At 48.9% G+C, this 18,229-nt stretch overlaps 1 protein-coding gene across 5 annotated transcripts in view; it reads left to right on the top strand.

Moving 5' to 3' along the window:
* The window catches only part of FAM120A (family with sequence similarity 120 member A), a 53,783-nt gene extending 46,191 nt beyond the window's left edge, over window positions 1-7,592 (top strand). For all 5 annotated transcript variants that reach the window (XM_074152751.1, XM_074152755.1, XM_074152752.1 and 2 more), the window contains 2 exons: window positions 2,962-3,058; window positions 5,701-7,592. In XM_074152751.1, the coding sequence (XP_074008852.1) occupies window positions 2,962-3,058; window positions 5,701-6,012 (409 nt within the window). In that variant the 3' untranslated portion in view covers window positions 6,013-7,592. The remainder of the gene's footprint in view (window positions 1-2,961; window positions 3,059-5,700) is intronic.
* The last annotated feature ends 10,637 nt before the right edge of the window (window positions 7,593-18,229 follow it).

The raw sequence follows: 18,229 nt of genomic DNA, 5'->3' as shown, positions 1-18,229 counted from the left end.
AGATGACAAGAGTTCAGAATCACAGAATGATACGGGGTTGGAAGGGACCTCTGGACATCATCTAGTCCAACCCCCTGCCAAAGCAGGTCCTCCTAGAACAGGTTGCAGAGGAACGTGTCCAGGCGCATTTTGAATCGGCCAACAGCGTTGGTTTAAGAGCAGAGCCGACACTTTACGGGGAACAAATCTCGGTAGGAACATTCTCTAGAATGAGATCCAGTTGCCAAAACATCAGTATTTGGTGCTGGTTTAGATGCTTCAGAGAGCTGTGGGGTAACCGTGTGGGCTGTAGGACACCTCTGCTCCCTTGGAGTAGCAGCTGTGATGAGGCACTGGGCTCCTTTGGGTATTTTAATCTCACTCTTCACTTTCAATAGACAAAATAGCAGTTTTCACCATTTAAGTGAGGTTAGTGTGTGGTTGTAAGTTATTCTGTTCATGGATCCTCATGGAAAATGGAATTTGGCTTAGTACAGAGCTTCTTATCTTCCTTCAGTTCAATGCACTGGCGGTGGTACTGTTTGTGGAGAACCTCAGGGTAGTTTATAGTGTCAGACTGCTGTATGGTGGTCTGGAGACACCTTCAAGCCCGGATCTGGCTTACATTGACACGTACCATCGACTCCCTGCGCAGAATAGCAGTTCCTCCATTTTCTGAAGAAGCGAATACATCAAGTTATGCAATACCTAGTAGCCAGGAACTAACACTGGCAAATTTTAAATTGAGGGCCTTCCTTGCCTGGGAAGCGGTCACATCCCACTGAAAGGGTTTTTTTGCTCCTTTACGACACGGGGTAATGGTTTGAAACTGAAAGAGGGGGGATTGAGATGAGATTTCAGGGAGAAATTCTTTGCTGTGAGGGTGGTGAGAGCCTGGCCCAGGTTGCCCAGAGAAGCTGTGGCTGCCCCATCCCTGGAGGGGTTCAAGGCCAGGTTGGAGGGGGCTTTGAGCAACCTGGTCTGGTGGGAGGTGTCCCTGCCCAGGGCAGGGGGTGGGTCTGGATGGTCTTTAAGGCCCCTTCCAACCCAAACCATTCTGAGATTCTCCAGTAGCAACTTTGGAGTTAAGAGATACCTCTGACAGAAAGAAAACATCAGATACTGTACTATCTTTGGGCCGTTAGGTTTGGGTGCAAGTTGTCACCTCAGAAAGACAGGAAAACTGTCCATGCCAAATCTTCCTGTCTCCATCAAATCATAACTGAGGTTAAATTTATTACATGTAGAGATACTAGAATTGCAGGGGAGAACTACCCCAGGCAGCTCATCTGTTTGTTGTGTCGATTGATAGTAAAAATAAAACCTAGGAAGAAAACATGTTAGTGTTCTGTCTAAAGACAGGTATTTTAACAATTGGGCTCCTTGTTGGAAGATGCTGTTTCATACTAAAGAGGACTGCTAGGAGACTGCCCAGCACATTCTCTGCAGTTTATCATCTAGTCCTGCATGCTGCTATTTCATTTTTTATCTGTTTCAACAGAGGGGATCGCGTCAGGCTTGTTTACGCTGTTGTGTCGTGTCTCTGCAACACTGAGCTCAGATGGTCTTCTTATTGTGTAAAATTATACCAGCTGCTTTTTATTGGCTTTGATCCATCAATATATTTAGTGTGATTTTCAGAGTAGGAAAAATCTTACTCGGCTCCCTGAAAAGGGTGCATTTTCACCTTGTAAACCAATTGACAAATGGGGATAGGTGAGCTCTGTGAATATCTTTGGAAAGGATGCAGTGAGAGTAACTCAAATATAACACACAGCTCTTTCCTCTTGTTATTCTTTGCTGTTGTTTTTTAAATTGCAGTATTTAATTTCTTACTGCTCAGTGTGGGAATTTGCACTGAGGGTGAGCCTGGCACAGACGAGTATTTCTCCAGGGTGGGTTCAGTGTGACACAGTTTTTACAGCAGCAGCGGAGGAAGGAGCATCCAAAAAAGCTCAGGTGGGATTTGTACCGCTCCCAGGGACCTTACTGCCCTGTGGTAATTGTCAGGTGTATGGAAAAGGAGATCCAGTTCAATTGCAGCTGTCTTTTGTTGCCAGAATGGCAATCTGGCCAATTGCAGCCCAATTACGGGTTAGACACTGGGCAGGGCACAGCACCTGGCTGCTGTGTGCCAGCTTTAGAGGGGACAGTCTCCATGCTGGGACCTCCCGTACCAGGCGTTGCATTTGGGGGAAAAGTACAACAATCATGTATTTCTAGCAGAGGAAAAAACAGATTTTTTTTCAGGTGAGAAGTAGTCCTTGACATAATGATGAGTTTCTGTGGTAGATGGCATTAAAGTAGTTTTAGCTGAGTAAAAGTTAGTTTTGATCTGATCTAACTGTTACTAAATCAAAAAGCCACCACCTGGTGTGTCCTGGTTGGAAGCCCCCATCTGAAAGCCTCCAAACTTGATAAATTGCTACATGTCAGATGTGACTGAAGCCCCCCTTTTTCCCTCAGGTTCTTAGATAATTTTGTCTTCTCCCATCAAAACTGAAGCAATTTTGTATTTTGCCTTTCATTCTTTTATCTGATTTCATCTGTCTGGCATGTTTATACACGGGAAGTGGTATTAAATGGGAGAAATGGCCTTATAAATGGTTCAAATTGCTAGCGTATTTTTTTAAGGTGAATGTATTTTGAGTTCTGTTTTTAAAGCACTGTAAGGATAATTTGACACTTGAAAAATGTTTCTGCAAAGCTTGAGAGTACTCATTTATTGTTCTCTAGAAGTGAAATACAGAAATAGTCATTTTATTGCTATGAAAACAAAAGGGTTGATAGGTTTCATACACTTGGAAGCAGCAGAACCTTATCGTTCTGAATTAGTTTCTCATATTGCTTCTTTAAAGAAATGTAAATGTTAGTCACTAGACAGCAAAACTGGAAAACAATCTTCCAGCAAAATAAAATTTAAAGTAGTTTAAACAAAGCTGACATGTATTTTTCTTTCTTCCTTTTCCTCAAAACTTACAGGCGTCCTAGAGGAGTTATTTCCACTCCAGTGATAAGAACTTTTGGAAGAGGCGGAAGGTACTATGGGAGAGGTTATAAAAGCCAGGGAGCAATTCAGGTAATAAAGCCATGTGCCTGACTTCAAACCGCTCTAGTTTACAGGCTGGTGTGGGAGGGACTTCCAGACCAGCCAGTATTGACAAGCACAACTTTAAAAGATTTTAAAAAAGTGTTTCTTACAGTGCTCTTGCCTGCGTGTGGAAGCCGTGAGCTGACAGCAGCGGTGGGGGACAGGCTAGTGTGGCATCTTGGTTACAAGCAAGCTTTGGTTATAAACACAGACATGGAAAAATGTATTTTGGCATGAAAGCTGTGCCTACACAGCTCAAACCAGCCTTGGGATTAGAAGAAAATTTAGGAAAATGGGAGAAATACAAAGCTGAAACAAATTAGCCAGTTCTGTTCCCCCCAACACTCTTTTCCCAGTTTCTTTTCTGGGACCATGGTCCAACCTCCTGAAGAAAAATTAGTAGCAGTAGAAGTATCTTTGCTGCTGCCTGGCTCCAAATCTAACAATTTAGACTTCTAGGAAATAACAGCCCAGTCTTTGCCCCCAGGAGCTCACAGCTTCGTTTGCTGTGACAATATACGAAGCCTGGTTTTGTATTAAATGCCAGTTGCTTCAGAGTTATGTTTTCCTCCCTTTTCCATTGTTCTTGCTGCTGAGCAGTTTGGAATGTTGCTGCAAGTCCCAGTGGTAACAGATGAGTGGGTATTAAATAGGAAAACTCACAATATATATATCGTATGGATCTGCAATTTGTCATGGAGACATGAGTAGAGGGGTGTTGGCGGGTATCGGGCGATAAGAGGAGGGGTGTTCTCCAGTGGATAATGAAGAAACTCTTCAAGTAAAACTTGCCATGTTCTAGGTGTAAAAATTCAAATATTTCTCTTCCTTGTTAAATTTCTGTGTCCACAGATTATATATGTCTACAAATGTACCTATGTATTTATAGCTTCACATCTTCTACTTCAAATAGAAAAGAAACCACTATGTTAATTCTATAGTACCTAATTTCTGAGTACCTTGCCGATTACATAAAGGAAGCTCCGAGACAGAGCTCCCAAATATTCTGGGCTTACTGCAGTTTTCCATATGTAAAAGTGGTTCAGATAATACCTGTAGGTGGATGGCAGATAGTCCTCACAGTCAGCAGGTTTGGGTACTCATATTTTTATGTAAATTGGATGGTAAATGCTTGCGATCACAAGGATCTTGGTCTACAATTGTGCCTGTGATAGGGAAAGAAAGATAAAGGGTGGCATTTTCTGTGGAGTGGTCCTGAGCTCGTTGGATTTCACGGTCATCAGTCACTATACTCTGGTATAGGTTCCTCTTACGGGAAAAGAAAAAAGGTGAATTAAAATGCGTGTGGCAGGGAGAACTGGGGAAAGTGAATGCCCAGCAGTAGATGTTGATACCAGTTGACTGGGCACAGAGTACTCCCCTGCCCGCTCCCCTGGGTGTTACAGGAGGAGGCTATGCAGGAATGGGGCCAGACCAGCCCATTGACACCACCTGAGGTTCTCCCCACACTGGCTTCAGTGGTAACCGTTATGAGGCCGGGGAACCTGACTGAAACAAGCAATTTGTATTTATCAAACATAAGACATGGCTATTTTTTCACAAGATGAGACCCACCTTTCACCCTTGATCTGGAAAGAAACAAAAGCATGTGTTTAAAACTTAGCACTTAGTAAAGCCTGTAGAGAAGTACATGTCCACACGTGGTAAATGCTGATTGTCCTCACATGCCAGTCAAGTACCTGTGCAATGTTACTGTGGGATTTTTTGTGATTTTTCTGGCTAACGAGGTTTGTGGTCCTGATGCTAGAGAACAGTTCTTACCTGCAAAATTTCAGCAATTCAGAGGAGTACTAACTGTGCTGTTTCTAGTCTGTCAAAATGAAGATTATTACAGTGTGAAACTGTTGGCTGCTGTTGGAGGGGTATAAGACGTTTGAGTCTCGAGTCATTTCTTAGTACTCGATGTTGTTAACAGCAGGACAGATAAGAACGTTGCTTCTTAGCAACCCAACCTACTGATTTTGTGTTGTTAAGGCCTATTATGTTTCTGGAATGCTAAGATTGATTGTTGCAGATACTTAAAAACTAAATATACATTCTAATGCCGCGTAAATCTGTTTTCTACTGCTATTCTCAGTCTTGTCAGATTCTGCTCTGTGCTTTTCCTCTGCAGTCGCTTTCCTAATCCCAGAAGCCCGTAGACTAGTCCAGAGAATATTGCATGGGACTTTTGCACTTCTTTAAAAACTGTCTGAAAAAAAGTTTTGGTTTGTATTTGAATAACATGTAACCCTATCATTAAATTATAATGTCTATGAACCAAGAAGCAGAGTTAAGCTGTATATTGATTCTCAGTTTTGGTGTTTCCAGACTTTTATGTAGCTTTTAACATTGTGAAATAACTGAAGCATGAAACTTAGAGAAGGGCGTTTTACAGCAGGAGCACTGGAAGGCTTGGCTGGAAGGCACTTGGAAATACTGAACGCTCTTTCTCATCTGTGCTGGGCTGTTTATTTTCCGTGCTACCCCTTATTTCAGCCGTACGTCCCTCTGGGCATTGGCTTGTCATCCCTCTGTGCGCTGCATGCTGCCTGCGTAGTGTCTGCGTAACGGATTGTCCCTATCAAGCGCTGGTTCTTCAGTAATTTTCTTCTTTTTTTAAAAAATAGGGCAAACCTCCTTATGCTGCTTCAGCAGAAGAAGTAGCCAAAGAACTTAAGTCAAAATCAGAGGAATCTAAATCCTCACTTGTGTCTTCAGATGGATCCCTGGCTGAGAATGGAGTTGTGAATGAGGAAAAACCAGCTTCCCAGATGAATGGGAACACAGGAGACATCAGGGCTTCCAATCAGTCTGAAAGTGCCTTGAGTAATGACTCTAAAATGTGCAATACAAATCCTCACTTAAATGCACTAAATGCAGACAGTGTTTGCCATAAAGATGATGCTCTTGAGGCCACTGTCTTAAAAAAAGAAGAGTAAACTTATTTTTTATAGAGGGTGAAGGATGTTGGGAAGGGTCAGGATTAGGAATATCTGGAAAGAAAGAGAGCCTACAGTTACGTACATTTTTTCCTTTCCGTAAGAGAAAAATGAGGACTTTGGAAATTCGGATCCCTCTTTGATGTCAGAGATTTAAACAACACATTTTTAGTTTTAACCAGTTGTAGTCAAAATGCTACAATAAAACAAAAAAGAAAGAGAATGAAGAGCATTTGACTCCCGCACTTAAAATGAAATATACATAAAGTTTAAACTGGTTATGACAAAAGCTTGTAGTTTTGTTTTTTGAAATATAAAGAAAACAAATTTTGGCAGTCTTTAAGTATATATAGCTTAAAATATAATTTTTAGTACTTGGCACCATATGTATGCCATTATATTTGATTTTGCATTACTGTGTCACAATAAAGCTTTCTTTAAGGCTTTGATTTCATGATTATGGGGGGAAAAAGGCACAACCACAGTTTTTTCTTTCTTAAATTTCATCACCGTTGATGTGGTTCTTTTGTGTTAAAACGTGCAAACTATCGAAACTAAAAATTATAGAGTAATATTGCAGTTCTGCTGATTTTAAATATACATCATACATACTTTACAAGCAAGTTAAATGGAGATAAACTTGAAATCGTAGAAGATGCAAATGACCTTTCAAAATAAACACAATGTGTTCTGAAACTTTTTGTGACTAATACCATGCATCCGTGATCAATGAACTATGTGGTTTTGAATCAGACGTAGACCATTAGTACTACTATTTGAGCTAAACTTCTGCATGGTTCATAATTTTTAAAGTGTGTAGTTAATATTATGCATGTTATTGTCCTCTTTCTTCCATTCTTACAAGTACTGTGCCCATTTGCAAAACAAAAAGCTAATAATCAGTAATAGTCCTATAAAAGATGTTAACTATGTTTAGTCATTGACTGATCTTGCTCTAACCTTAAAATTTTGTGATTATTGACCTCTGTTGCATTTATTCTAAAACTTAAAAAAAAAAATTATCTAGCCGTTTTGAATATCAACGTTACCCTGGTGTACTCATTGCTGTATGCATTATTGTTCTCTGTTGCTGTTTTATGCCTTCATATTAGCAAATATGAAATTCTGTGAAAAACAAAAAAAAAAAAAGCTTTGATCTTCAAAAAAAAAAAAAGTACCCCCCTTCTGTAGCAGGAAACAAATGGCTTGTTCTTGAGAACTTTCCCATCAAGAATTTAGTATAAGCAAATATACCTGTATCATTTTGATGTTTTTGTTAGTGTTTCCAAACTTAATGTACTTCAAAATCAGAATCATTTCTTTATATTCGTTTTCATATAATTCTCCTGATGCTCTTCATCACACATTAGTGATCAGAAATGAGGTGTAATTCCCCATTCCCTGCCCGCAAGAGCTAAGTAGGTATCTTAATGTAAGTTGAAGGGAGTTCTGCCCCAACTCATGGATTGTGCAAGAATGAACTACTGTTGGGTTTGGTCGGTTGTAGATGGATTGTGGTGTGGTGTATTTGAAGGCTATTGAATGCAACTTACAGTGCTTAATAAAAATCTTTATTCTTTTAGTATAAAATACTGTATGCCTTTTTTGTCAAATATTTTTTTAATTAACCTGTTGTAAATAAAAGTTTTCCTATGCCCGAATGAAGTGACTGAGTGAGCAGAGTACGTGGTGTCCTCCCCAAAGGCGGAGGAGGGAGGGCACAGCCCTTACACGCTGCTGGGGAGAGCCGCACCTGATGGGAACGACGCTTCCTCCTTTCGATTCTGTGCCGCTACTTCAGCCCTCCACCTTTAATTGCGAAGGGGGTTCATCAGGGGCAGATGCGACAGAAATAACAGGGGTCATTGTTTAAAGAAGAAAAAGACCAGCCCCGGGTGCTCGCGGGGTTTGAGGTATAAGGTGATGGACGTTGCCTGGATCTCAGCTCCTCGCAGTGGGAGTAAATGGTTCCGCCATGCAGGAGGTTTCTCCACATCATGGGTCGTACGGACACGACATGAGAAGGTAGAAATGCGTTCTTTGGTTAATATCAGGAGAGCTGTTGTCTGGACAGGCCCCTTGTCTGCTGTCTGTGTCCCAGTGTTCCTCTCTTCCATTGCCCTGAGCCCTTTGCTCTCCTGGTGTCCTGGGGAGTGGTGGTGGCTCAGCCCCACGCTCCCGGGAGATGCCGTTTGGCAATTAGTCGTCTTCCTCTCCCCAGCTGGAACTGGCCAGAGCAGGGCAGGTGTGCTGCTGGCACAGCAGCTGTCGGGGGTCCCGCTCCTCAGCTGGTGGGATCATGTCCCCTCCTGCCCTGCACGGGTGCTGTGTTACCGCCCCACATTAGAGCTTGTCTCTTCTGGAGATACTGTCCATCCTCCTGTTCTGGTGGAGGCTGGAGGCACCAGTTGCCCCCTTTCCCAGCAGCAGAGGACGTTTTGCTTTTCAGCACAACCTGGTCCCTGGATCAACAGAAATAAATGTACTGGGGAGATTTCACTGATGCGCTACATCCCGTGAGCGTGATGACTCCACTCCTTTCCTCGGTGGTACCAACACCAGCACAGCGTTCCCCTGGGCAGCCCCAGAGTGCCGACCCCTCCCCACCAGCGTCACTGGAAGTGGGATGTCAAAGCAGCAAATTAACTAGTTCGTTGGCCAAATGTAAGGTGCTGCATTTGCTTTTCCCAGAAATTATGGTGAAGAAGTTGGGCTCGCGGTGACGGGTGTGTAGGTGGCCTGGGGCACCCCTTCTCTTCATGGCCTGTTAAACCCCTGCCATTGCCAAAACCTGTCCCCAGGGGCAGAGCCTGCGCTGGGTGGGAGGAGGACGAGCCTTCAGCTGGTGGGAGGAGCGTGGGGGACATCTTACAGGTCCCAGAGCTCCCTGGTCGCCTGACTGGGCGCACTGGTGTCAAACCCAGAACCATCACTGGGTTTTGGCCCTGCGGGGGGTCTGTGCAGTTCAGCTCTGGGGCATTGGGTGGGTGCGTGGGGGCTGGGGGGAACCCAGACGTATTCTGTGACTCTGCACCCATGGGGGCAGGCACGGGACTGCCCGTCCTCCTCCTCTCCAGGGGCCCCTTGCAGGAGAGAAGATGGATTTCAGATTGATGTCTCTTCCGAAGAGTTAAACTGACCCTGGAATCGGTGATCCTAGGGAATGGCCAGGGCTTGCTCCTGGGGATTGCCTCACACACGAGTGTCAACACCAGCAAGTATCTTCTGTTCTGTTGTGCACCGTGTTACTTAGACCCTTTCTATGTGCTAATTGAAATAGTTAACAGTTTCCAGTAATCTATAACCCACGTGCAGATGGGTTGCCTGCATCTCCTGTGATGATACTGTGGGCTCCGCTGGCCACACCTGGGCCCCAGCATGGAGGTGCTGATGCTGCTGGTGGTGGTTGGTCCTGTCAAGCTGCCTCCATCCCTGCTGGGGGGGACGCCCCAGGGCTGCAGTGGGTAGGAACGGGGGGGATTGGCGCTTCTGGTGGTGTCCAAAGGTCTCCCGTTGGTGACCCTGGAGAAGGTGTCAGGCAGGGAGCGCGGAGACTAAAGGCAGCTCCTTCCGTGCTGCAGGTCTTTGTGTCCACACACCCCCCTGCAGGTGCAGCGTCTGGAATAGGTGTCCAAGAAGGGGGGCGGGGGGACACATTATTATTTATAAAGGCTGAAGGGCTCTACAAGGAGTGAGCTTTTTTATTTCTAAAGTGGAAACAGAAATAAAGATGATGGTTTCAGGCCTCTCGGCTTAGATGTGACCAGTACCCCGTTATCCATCCCCAAGAGTTAAACTGGGAGAACTGGCTGTCTGGAGGGGGGATGTGGCCACTGTCCACCCAGGGCTGGCTGTCAGCGCCGGGCAGAGCCCCCCCCTCGCCCCCAGCTGCAGCATCAGCGCTGCTCCCTGGGCCGGCCTCGCTAATTGTTTAACTGTGTCGTTAAGGGCTAATGGTGATCTATGTGTGCCGCAGTCAATCACTTTTAGTGCAGTTTTTCACATCCAGCCCTCAGTCGGTCCGTAAACGTGGGCAGGTGGGTAATTAGTGACAGCAAAGGTGATTTAGGGGTGCCTGTGCTGGGGGGGGGGGGGGCAGCGTGGGCCTCCTGGAGCCCCAGCTCCTGGAGTTTCTCGCTCCCGGTTCCCGCGCGCCGAGGGCAGCGTTGTGTTTCGAGCGAGGAAGATGAGGTGCAGGTAATGTGCTGGGGGGGGCCGCGGCCGCTCACCCCCTTCCCAGCGGGGACGAGGAAGCGCCGCGACCATTTTCCCTGCCGGGCTGGCGGTTGCGCGGCCGTTGGCGGCGGCGCTGGATGATGCGTCACGGGCGAGGGGGTGACGGCGGCCTGAGCAGCCACCGCTGCTGCGCCACCCTCCAGCTCCTCCTCAAACAGCCCTGATGGAGGGGGGAGCGTTCCAGGGTCAGGGTGAGCCCTGTGACCAGCAGAGCCCGGGGGCTGTTCCCGCACCCACCGGTGACGGGATGTGGTGGCCCCCAGTGAGCAGGGCCCCCCGGAGCCCCGGCGATGGTGAGGACGGGGAAGGGGACAGCGCAGCCATGGCTCTGGTGCTGTGAGGAGATGACAAGCGAGACCATGGGCACCTTTTTCACTCAGCGCTTCAGGGCGTAATTATCCAGATGCGAGGCAGATTACAGCTCCCTGGGTGAAAGTCTGTGTAATCCTGGCCATCGCGCTGACAGGCCGTGGAACAGCCAGGGCCAAGGCCGGTCCCGCTCCCCGCAGGGTCGGGGCTGGTGGAAGCGCACCTGGGGTACGGTGACACCTCTGGCCTCTGCTGCCCCTCTCCCGGGATGCCCTGTCCCCACCGGGTACCACTCTCCCCCGGGAGCTGGCAGGGTCGCGCAGTGGGTTGGAGTGGGATGGTTCCCCATTTCGGTGTCCATGGGTGTCCCCCGTCCCTGAGACGTCGGTCCCACCCGTGGGTGAAAGCCCCAGCAGCAGCAGCTCCCCCGGGGGCAGCGTGAAAGTCTGGGGGTGCCCCAGCTGCAGGGATGCACCCCCTGAGCTCTGGGGTGGGTTCTGCCACCCCCAGCTCTAACCGTGACTGCTGCAAATTAATTTCACTGAATTTCACTGAATTTTTTTAGAGTTGGAAGGGACCATATAGATCATCTAGTCCAACTCCCCTGAAGCAGGATTGCTTAGAGAATGCTACTCAGGACTGCATCCAGGCGGGTCTTGAAAATCTCCAAAGAAGGGGACTCCACAACCTCCCTGGGCAGCCTGTTCCAGGGCTCTGTCACCCTCACCGTGAAGAAATTCTTCCTCATATTCGAGTGGAACCTCCTATGTTCCAGCTTGTGCCCGTTGCCCCTCGTCCTGTCACTGGGAACCACTGAAAAGAGTCTGGCTCCCTCCTCCTTCAACCCACCCTTCAGATACTTATAAGCATTAATAAGGTCTCCCCTCAGCCTTCTCTTCTCCAGGCTAAAGAGTCCCAGCTCTCTCAGCCTTTCTTCATAAGGGAGATGCTCCAATCCTTGAATCATCCTCATTGCCCTTCGCTGGACTCTTTCCAGTAGTTCCCTGTCCCTCTTGAATTGGGGAGCCCAGAACTGGATGCAGTATTCCAGTTGTGGCCTCACCAGTGCAGAGCAGAGGGGGGGAATGACTTCCCTTGACCTACTAGCCACACTCTTCCCTATGCAGCCCAGGATTCCATTGGCCTTCCTGGCCACAAGAGCACACTGCTTGCTCATTGTCATTTTGCTGTCTACCAGGACCCCCAGATCTTTCTCTTCGGAGCTTGGCTCCAGCAGGTCCACGCCTAACCTGTATTGGTGCCTGACATTCTTCTTCCCCAGGTGTAGCACCTTACATTTTCCCTGTTGAACCTAATAAAAAGGAAGAAATAGTTTTGCGTTAATAATTTCCTAAAAGACTGTTGTTTAAAAGAAAATACTTTGTTTAGACCTGCTTGATAACCGCAGCGGAGCCGGTGGCAGTGTCCACGCAGAGCAAGTGTGTCCTTCCTGCTGCCCGTGGTTACAGCAGGTTTCGCTCCCCTCCCCTCTGGGCACTGCCCCGAGCCTGGGGGGCTCTTTGTGACCCCTTTTTTCCTCTTTATCTAGGGAGTTACAGAGGCAACACCCTTCTCTCCTCTGGGAGTGCCTGCAGTCGTCCCTTCCAAACCTGGAGGGGCTGTGGGTCTCCCCTGATGCTCCTCTGCTGCCTGATCCTCACTCGTGCCTCATCCTACACCTTGACCTGAACCCCGGGCCGTGCTCTGCTCAACCTGCCATGCCCTGGCCCAGCACGGCAGGGATGCGGAGGCGGGGGGGGGGTGGGGGGTGCAGCACATGCCAGCACAGCCCAGCTGAGGGTTTTGCCCTGAGAACCCTCTCCTTGGACCAGGCAGAGGAGACCGAGCAGCTCCTGAGCCCTTCCCTTGGCCCTTTGCCTTCCCATGGCAAAGCAGCAGGTAAGAGCTAAATACTGTTGGTTTCTATTTGCTACCCAAGTAGAGGGTGCTAAAGCCGTGAGGAATTCAGGGGTTTGGGCAGGAAGAGGTGTATTTCTGTATTTCAAGGGCGGGTTGGAGGGGGCTTGGAGCAACCTGGTCTGGCGGGAGTTGTCCCTGCCCAGGGCAAGGGGTGGCACTGGATGGTCGTTAAGGTCCCTTCCAACCCAAACTATTCTGTGATTCTGTGATTCTTGGAATTTGTCCTTGGTTTGGTGTATTTTGTGAGATAAATGACTGAGAGTGTGCCTTGTTTTCTGGTTAAGAGCTAAACTGAGGGAAAAGGGGAAGGAGATGAACGAGGACCTGTGCGACTGCCGCTGTGGGGATGGGACGGGACGGGACTGGATGGGATGGAATGCGATGGGACGGAATGAGATGCGATGGAATGGGGGCAGAGGAACCAGACAGGAGGACGCTGAGCTGGAGCTGGAGGGTGGTGTTGGAGCCAGGAGGCTCCCAGCGGTGCCAGCCTGGGTGCCCAGAGACTCCTAGGGGGATGAGGATGAGGGCAGAAACCCTGGCCCATGGGTCGGGCTGGGCTCGCTGCTGCTGCTGGGCAGGACGGAGGCAGATCACGCTTGGTTTTCATCCGCCTTTTCAGAGGATGCATCAGGGTTGTGTCTCAGGGTGACGTCTCAGTGGTCACGGCGGATTTTGCCACTGCTTCAGGCCAGGCAGCACCTTCCCTGCCCAGCTCCGAGAATCCTGTCCCCAAGTGCCATTTCTAGTGAACCTTGTCCACACAAACCTCCTTTTGCTTTGTGTGTCCATCAGAGTCATGTTCCTCTAACATTCAATTCCCCTTTATTTATACGCTGTCTTCTGTTTCGTAACAGGCTCGCAGCAAATCGAGAGAGAAATGTTATAAACACTTGGAAACTTTCTTTTGCTCGGTAAACTTCTGGCTTCTTGGGCTTCATAAAAAATGGACATCCTGATCCCTAATAAAACACAGCGGGGAGAGTGAAATAAATGGGAATTAGACTGACGACAGCGATGGGCTTGTGCGCATCTTTCTCCTCTACCAAGTTCCAGACTAGAAAATGCTTCTGGCCCAGCTCAGGCTGCGCCATGATGGGGGGGGGGGGGGCAGCCCCCAGCATAGCAGCCTGCTCTGGGGGAAAAAACAAGAAAAATCGAGTCCAACTGCCAAGTTATGAAACCTTGTTTACAAATGGTTTAAATGTTTATAAAAAGCATTTTGCATGAAGCTCCACGGTGGCCACATCACTCGGGTCACCGTGGCCAAAACCCCTTTTTAAATAGCATTTTTTGAAAGCTGCTGCCTGGGTCGGCAGCCTGTGGGGCCGGGCAGAGGCAGGACAATGCTCCTGTGCCCAGTGCTGCGGAGCGAGCCCCGGAGGAGTCTGGCATTTCCCGCCCCAGAACTTTTTCCCATAAAATGTGGGAACCAAGTACTGATTTCTAGAGATGGCAATTGAATTTCTTCTTGTAGTTTTCTACTTGCTGCATCTCAGCCCTTGTTCCCGGTCAGTGACTCCTGGTCTTATGATGGCAGTGATGGGCTGGCCTCGCTCCAAGAACCAACCATAAGGGAAAGGTTTATTAAAACACATTTTAATAAATATTAACATATTTTTGCCTTCTTTCTGCCTTTTGATTCTTTTTATCTGCAGCACTGCCTGGGGACTTTGCTCTTGTTTAACTTTGCATTGGTGCTGGTGTGTTCACATCATCATAGAATCAATATTCTATGATCCTGGGGGGGACTCAGATGTCCTGTGCAACAGATGAATCATAGAATCATAGAATGGTTTGGGTTGGAAGGGACCTTAAAGCCCCCCCAGTGCCACCCCCTGCCCTGGGCAGGGACACCTCCCACCAGACCAGGTTGCTCAAAGCCCCCTCCAACCTGGCCTTGCACCCCTCCAGGGATGGGGCAGCCACAGCTTCTCTGGGCAACCTGGGCCAGGGTCTCACCACCCTCACAGCAAAGAAGTTCTGCCCGAGATCTCATCTCAATCTCCCCTCTTTCAGTGTCAAACCCTTCCCCCTCGTCCTATGGCTCCCCTCCCTGATCCAGAGTCCCTCCCCAGCTCTCTTGTAGCCCCCTTCAGGGACTGGAAGGGGCTCTAAGTTCTCCCCGGAGCCTTCTCTTCTCCAGGCTGAACCCCCCCAACTCTCTCAGCCTGTCTGGGGAAGGAGGGGAGGGGATGGCCGCTGCTCTCCCCCAGCAGATCAGTTTCGAGGGAGGTCTCCTTGTTGGTGCTGCTTCTGCCTCTCTGTAGGCACTCAGGGGACGCTGTGATCCCTCTCGCTGCCCCCCAGCTCGGTCACACTGGTGGCAGAGGTTATGATGGTGTGCCCGGGGGTTATTGTGGCAGCTGATGTGGATTTACAGCTGCTGCGTGCTGCCTACACTGGCCGGAGCTGTAGAAAACAGAAGAGTTTAAGCAGGACTTAAGAGAGAGGCAATACCCGGGGGTGGCAGGAGAGGGATGCGCTGGAATAGCACGTCTTGGGGGGGGGGGGGTTCTTTCACGTAACTGAATGTGAATTCCAGCGGCGCTTCAGCCCTTACATTTGCTCGCAGAGCCTGAAGAGGGCTGCCGAGCCTAACCGGGTCCTGCGGGACAGGGAGGAGCTGGTGGCGATGGGCAGCGCTCTCCGGGGGACGGGTTGGGAGAACGGAACACGGAATACACCTTCCTTTTCTCCAAAACCTCTGCCAAAACACTTCCTAAGCACCGGGGATCTGCCAGCGTGTGTGAAACTCAGGCAGTGGATAAACGATGAGGAAATGCCGGGAAGCGGCGTAACTCTTGGAGCACCTACGGAAACTCCAGCCCAGGAGATGTGGTAGGAAGGAGCTGGTGCCATCACGCCCTGCACCCAAAGGGTCTGGGCGCTGCAGCCATGGGTGCCCCACGGGTGCTGGTTTCTGTGATTCTGTAATTCTTGGGGTGTGAGTGGTCCCCCCTTGATGCCACCCAACGCAGGCAACCGGGGCTGATGCAGGATAAGGAGAGCGAGGGGTGGCCCCCACCACGGGCCTGGGAGTCTCCCCAGAGCATCCTTGGCACCAGTCTGCAGGGAGCACCCCAAAAATAACAGCAGTGCCACAGATCCGCTCGGTGCTCCTGAACACGGGCCACATTGTAAACTGGGGCAGGTCCCAGCCAAGCTGGGGGGGACCCCAGGGCCAGCAGTGGCCATGGCCTGGCCAGGGGCTGAGCCGGGCTGCTGGCCCCCAGGTACGTCCCATCTTCCCCATGGCTTCTACTCCTTCCACCGCTCTGCAAACCTTCTGCCAGCCTGCTCCTGCCTTATTTTTGTTCCTCCAAATCATAGAATCACACAATGGTTTGGGTTGGAAGGGACCTTAAAGCCCCCCCAGTGCCACCCCCTGACCTGGGCAGGGACACCTCCCACCAGACCAGGTTGCTCAAAGCCCCCTCCAACCTGGCCTTGAACCCCTCCAGGGATGGGGCAGCCACAGCTTCTCTGGGCAACCTGGGCCAGGCTCTCACCACCCTCACTGCAAAGAATTTCTTCCCCAGATCTCATCTCAATCTCCCCTCTTTCAGTGTCAAACCCTTCCCCCTCATCCCATCGCTCCCTTCCCTGGTCCAAGTCCCTCCCCACTCCCCTTCTAGCTCCCTGGGTGCAGCCGGGAGGTGTACAGGGGTTTTGCTTTTCTCCCTGTCCCCCAGCACAGAGGGCAGAGGGTTTCCTTGGGTTTATTTTTTATTTTATTTAATTTAAGTTACTCTCTTGAAGGCCACATTGTGTGAAGAACTGCACACATAACAAATGGTGAGTGCAGACCCATGACACCTCCTGCCGCGTGGGCTTTGAGCTTCAGGACCCACGTTTAATGGAAATAGTTCTGCTGCCGCAACAAGCGGTTGCTTTTGTCACCGAGTGTGGTAAAATGTGATGGTCATATCACTGTGTTATATCCAGCTGTTAAATATAGGTGAAAAAGCACTCTGAAAATATTTCTGTACCCCATGTTCATTAAATCGTGGGGGGCTTTGGCCACAAGGTCCTGGCACCGCCATTCCCAGCTGCTGGGTGGTGGGTGCTGGTGGTAAAGCAGGGCTGGTGTCACCCAGCCAGGGCTCCCTGTGGAGACCACCGACCAACGTCTGGGACATGCTGCCAGGCTGCCTAAGGGCTGTTTAACGGGCCACACAGCTGTGGAACAAGTAGCCCATTACGTTTTCACCGCAAGGAAGGTTCTTTCCGTAACACACAGGAGTGCAGACAAATTGTTCTTGGTCCTCTTTTGCCCCAAATAAATATAGAAGCATAATGACCAAGACATATCATGGAGAAATGATGAGCCCACCAGCAGAGAGGAGGACTTCTGGCCTGCTTGCTGACCTCCACCGGTTCTCCTGCCTGATACCCACCAGGCAGAACTGGTGCCCAGGTGGAGTGACCGGTGCTGCTTCCCACTGCCAGCTGCTTCCCGAGGGCTGGCTCCTGCCTCTTCCTCCTCCCCAGGCGTGCCCAGGCTACCGCGTGGCTGTACAGCGTGGGTACAGTGAATTTTCTGAGTTATTACAATTGTTTACCCTAAAAAATAAAATTAAAAAATAAAAGATCTGAAAATTTTAAATCTTGTAAGAGAGACTGATAATTTTTTATTGACACTTTATTGACACTTTTTTATTGACGGGGTGGTCAAAGCTCAGATTTTGTCCATGTTCCCTGTACAGATTCTGGTCACTCACAATAAATACAACATTTTAATGTCAGTGCGACACTGATGCCCAGTGAAGGAACTTCTTCACATTGAGATGGTGCGTGGCACTAGATTGTGTGCTGAATAATAAGGCCAGAGAGAAGTGTTTAAGTGAGAAGGTGCATGTAGAGACTGATAAATGCAAACTGCATTGAGAGTTATGAATATGAAATAAATTCTTTAACTAGTTCTTGAAACTAATTTGCTACATGAAAGGCCCTTTTAAACCAGTCTCCTTTTATGACTTTAACCATTTTAAGTTAAAAATGCAGTTTACATCCCCGAATGCCTTGCTTCGAACTGCACATCTCATTATTCCTCCTGGTTTGGGTTTATTTGGGTATTTTGTTACAGCATTTGAACTGCCACTTCTGTGTGGTCAGTGTAGAGCTCCCTGTGTGAGATCCAGGGCTGATGGGTGCTGCTTGCCCGTTGGTGCCAACCAAAACAGGACCAAGAGAGGACAGTACTGTGAGGTGTGAGGCTGAACCGACCCTACAGCAGGGGAATCTGGCGCCGGAGGGGAAAACTGGAAGGGATGTACACTGTCATCTGCTCACCCCTCTCTCGCTGCGGCTCAGCGATCCCTGTTGTTTCAAGGTTGGTTTCATAGACAGCTTCTTTGCAGCCATTTACTTAAACAGTCAATGTGGTCAAGAGCAAAAAAGATAACTTGGTTTACTTCTCTATAGTAGCATGGGAATAACTATGGGGAGAATGTCCCTAAAGCTACAGGGCATCATAAAATAGATCATAGAATCATCAAGGTCCAGATCATCAAGTCCAACCATCAACCCAACACTGACAAACTCACCACTGACCCATGTCCCTCAGCACCACGTCTGTCCGGCTTTTAAATACCTCCAGGGATGGCAACTCCACCACTGCCCTGGGCAGCCTCTTCCAAGGCATGTCAACCCTTTCAGTGTAAACATTTTTCCTAATATCCATCCTAAACCTCCCCTGGTACAACTTAAGGCCGTTTCCTCTTGTCCCATCGCCTGTTCCTTGGGAGAA

The sequence above is a fragment of the Numenius arquata genome, chromosome 8, assembly GCF_964106895.1.
Source record: "Numenius arquata chromosome 8, bNumArq3.hap1.1, whole genome shotgun sequence".
Taxonomy (NCBI): domain Eukaryota; kingdom Metazoa; phylum Chordata; class Aves; order Charadriiformes; family Scolopacidae; genus Numenius; species Numenius arquata.
The sequence above is the reverse complement of the archived record's forward strand: the minus strand, read 5'-3'. Positions and strand labels throughout refer to the sequence as shown.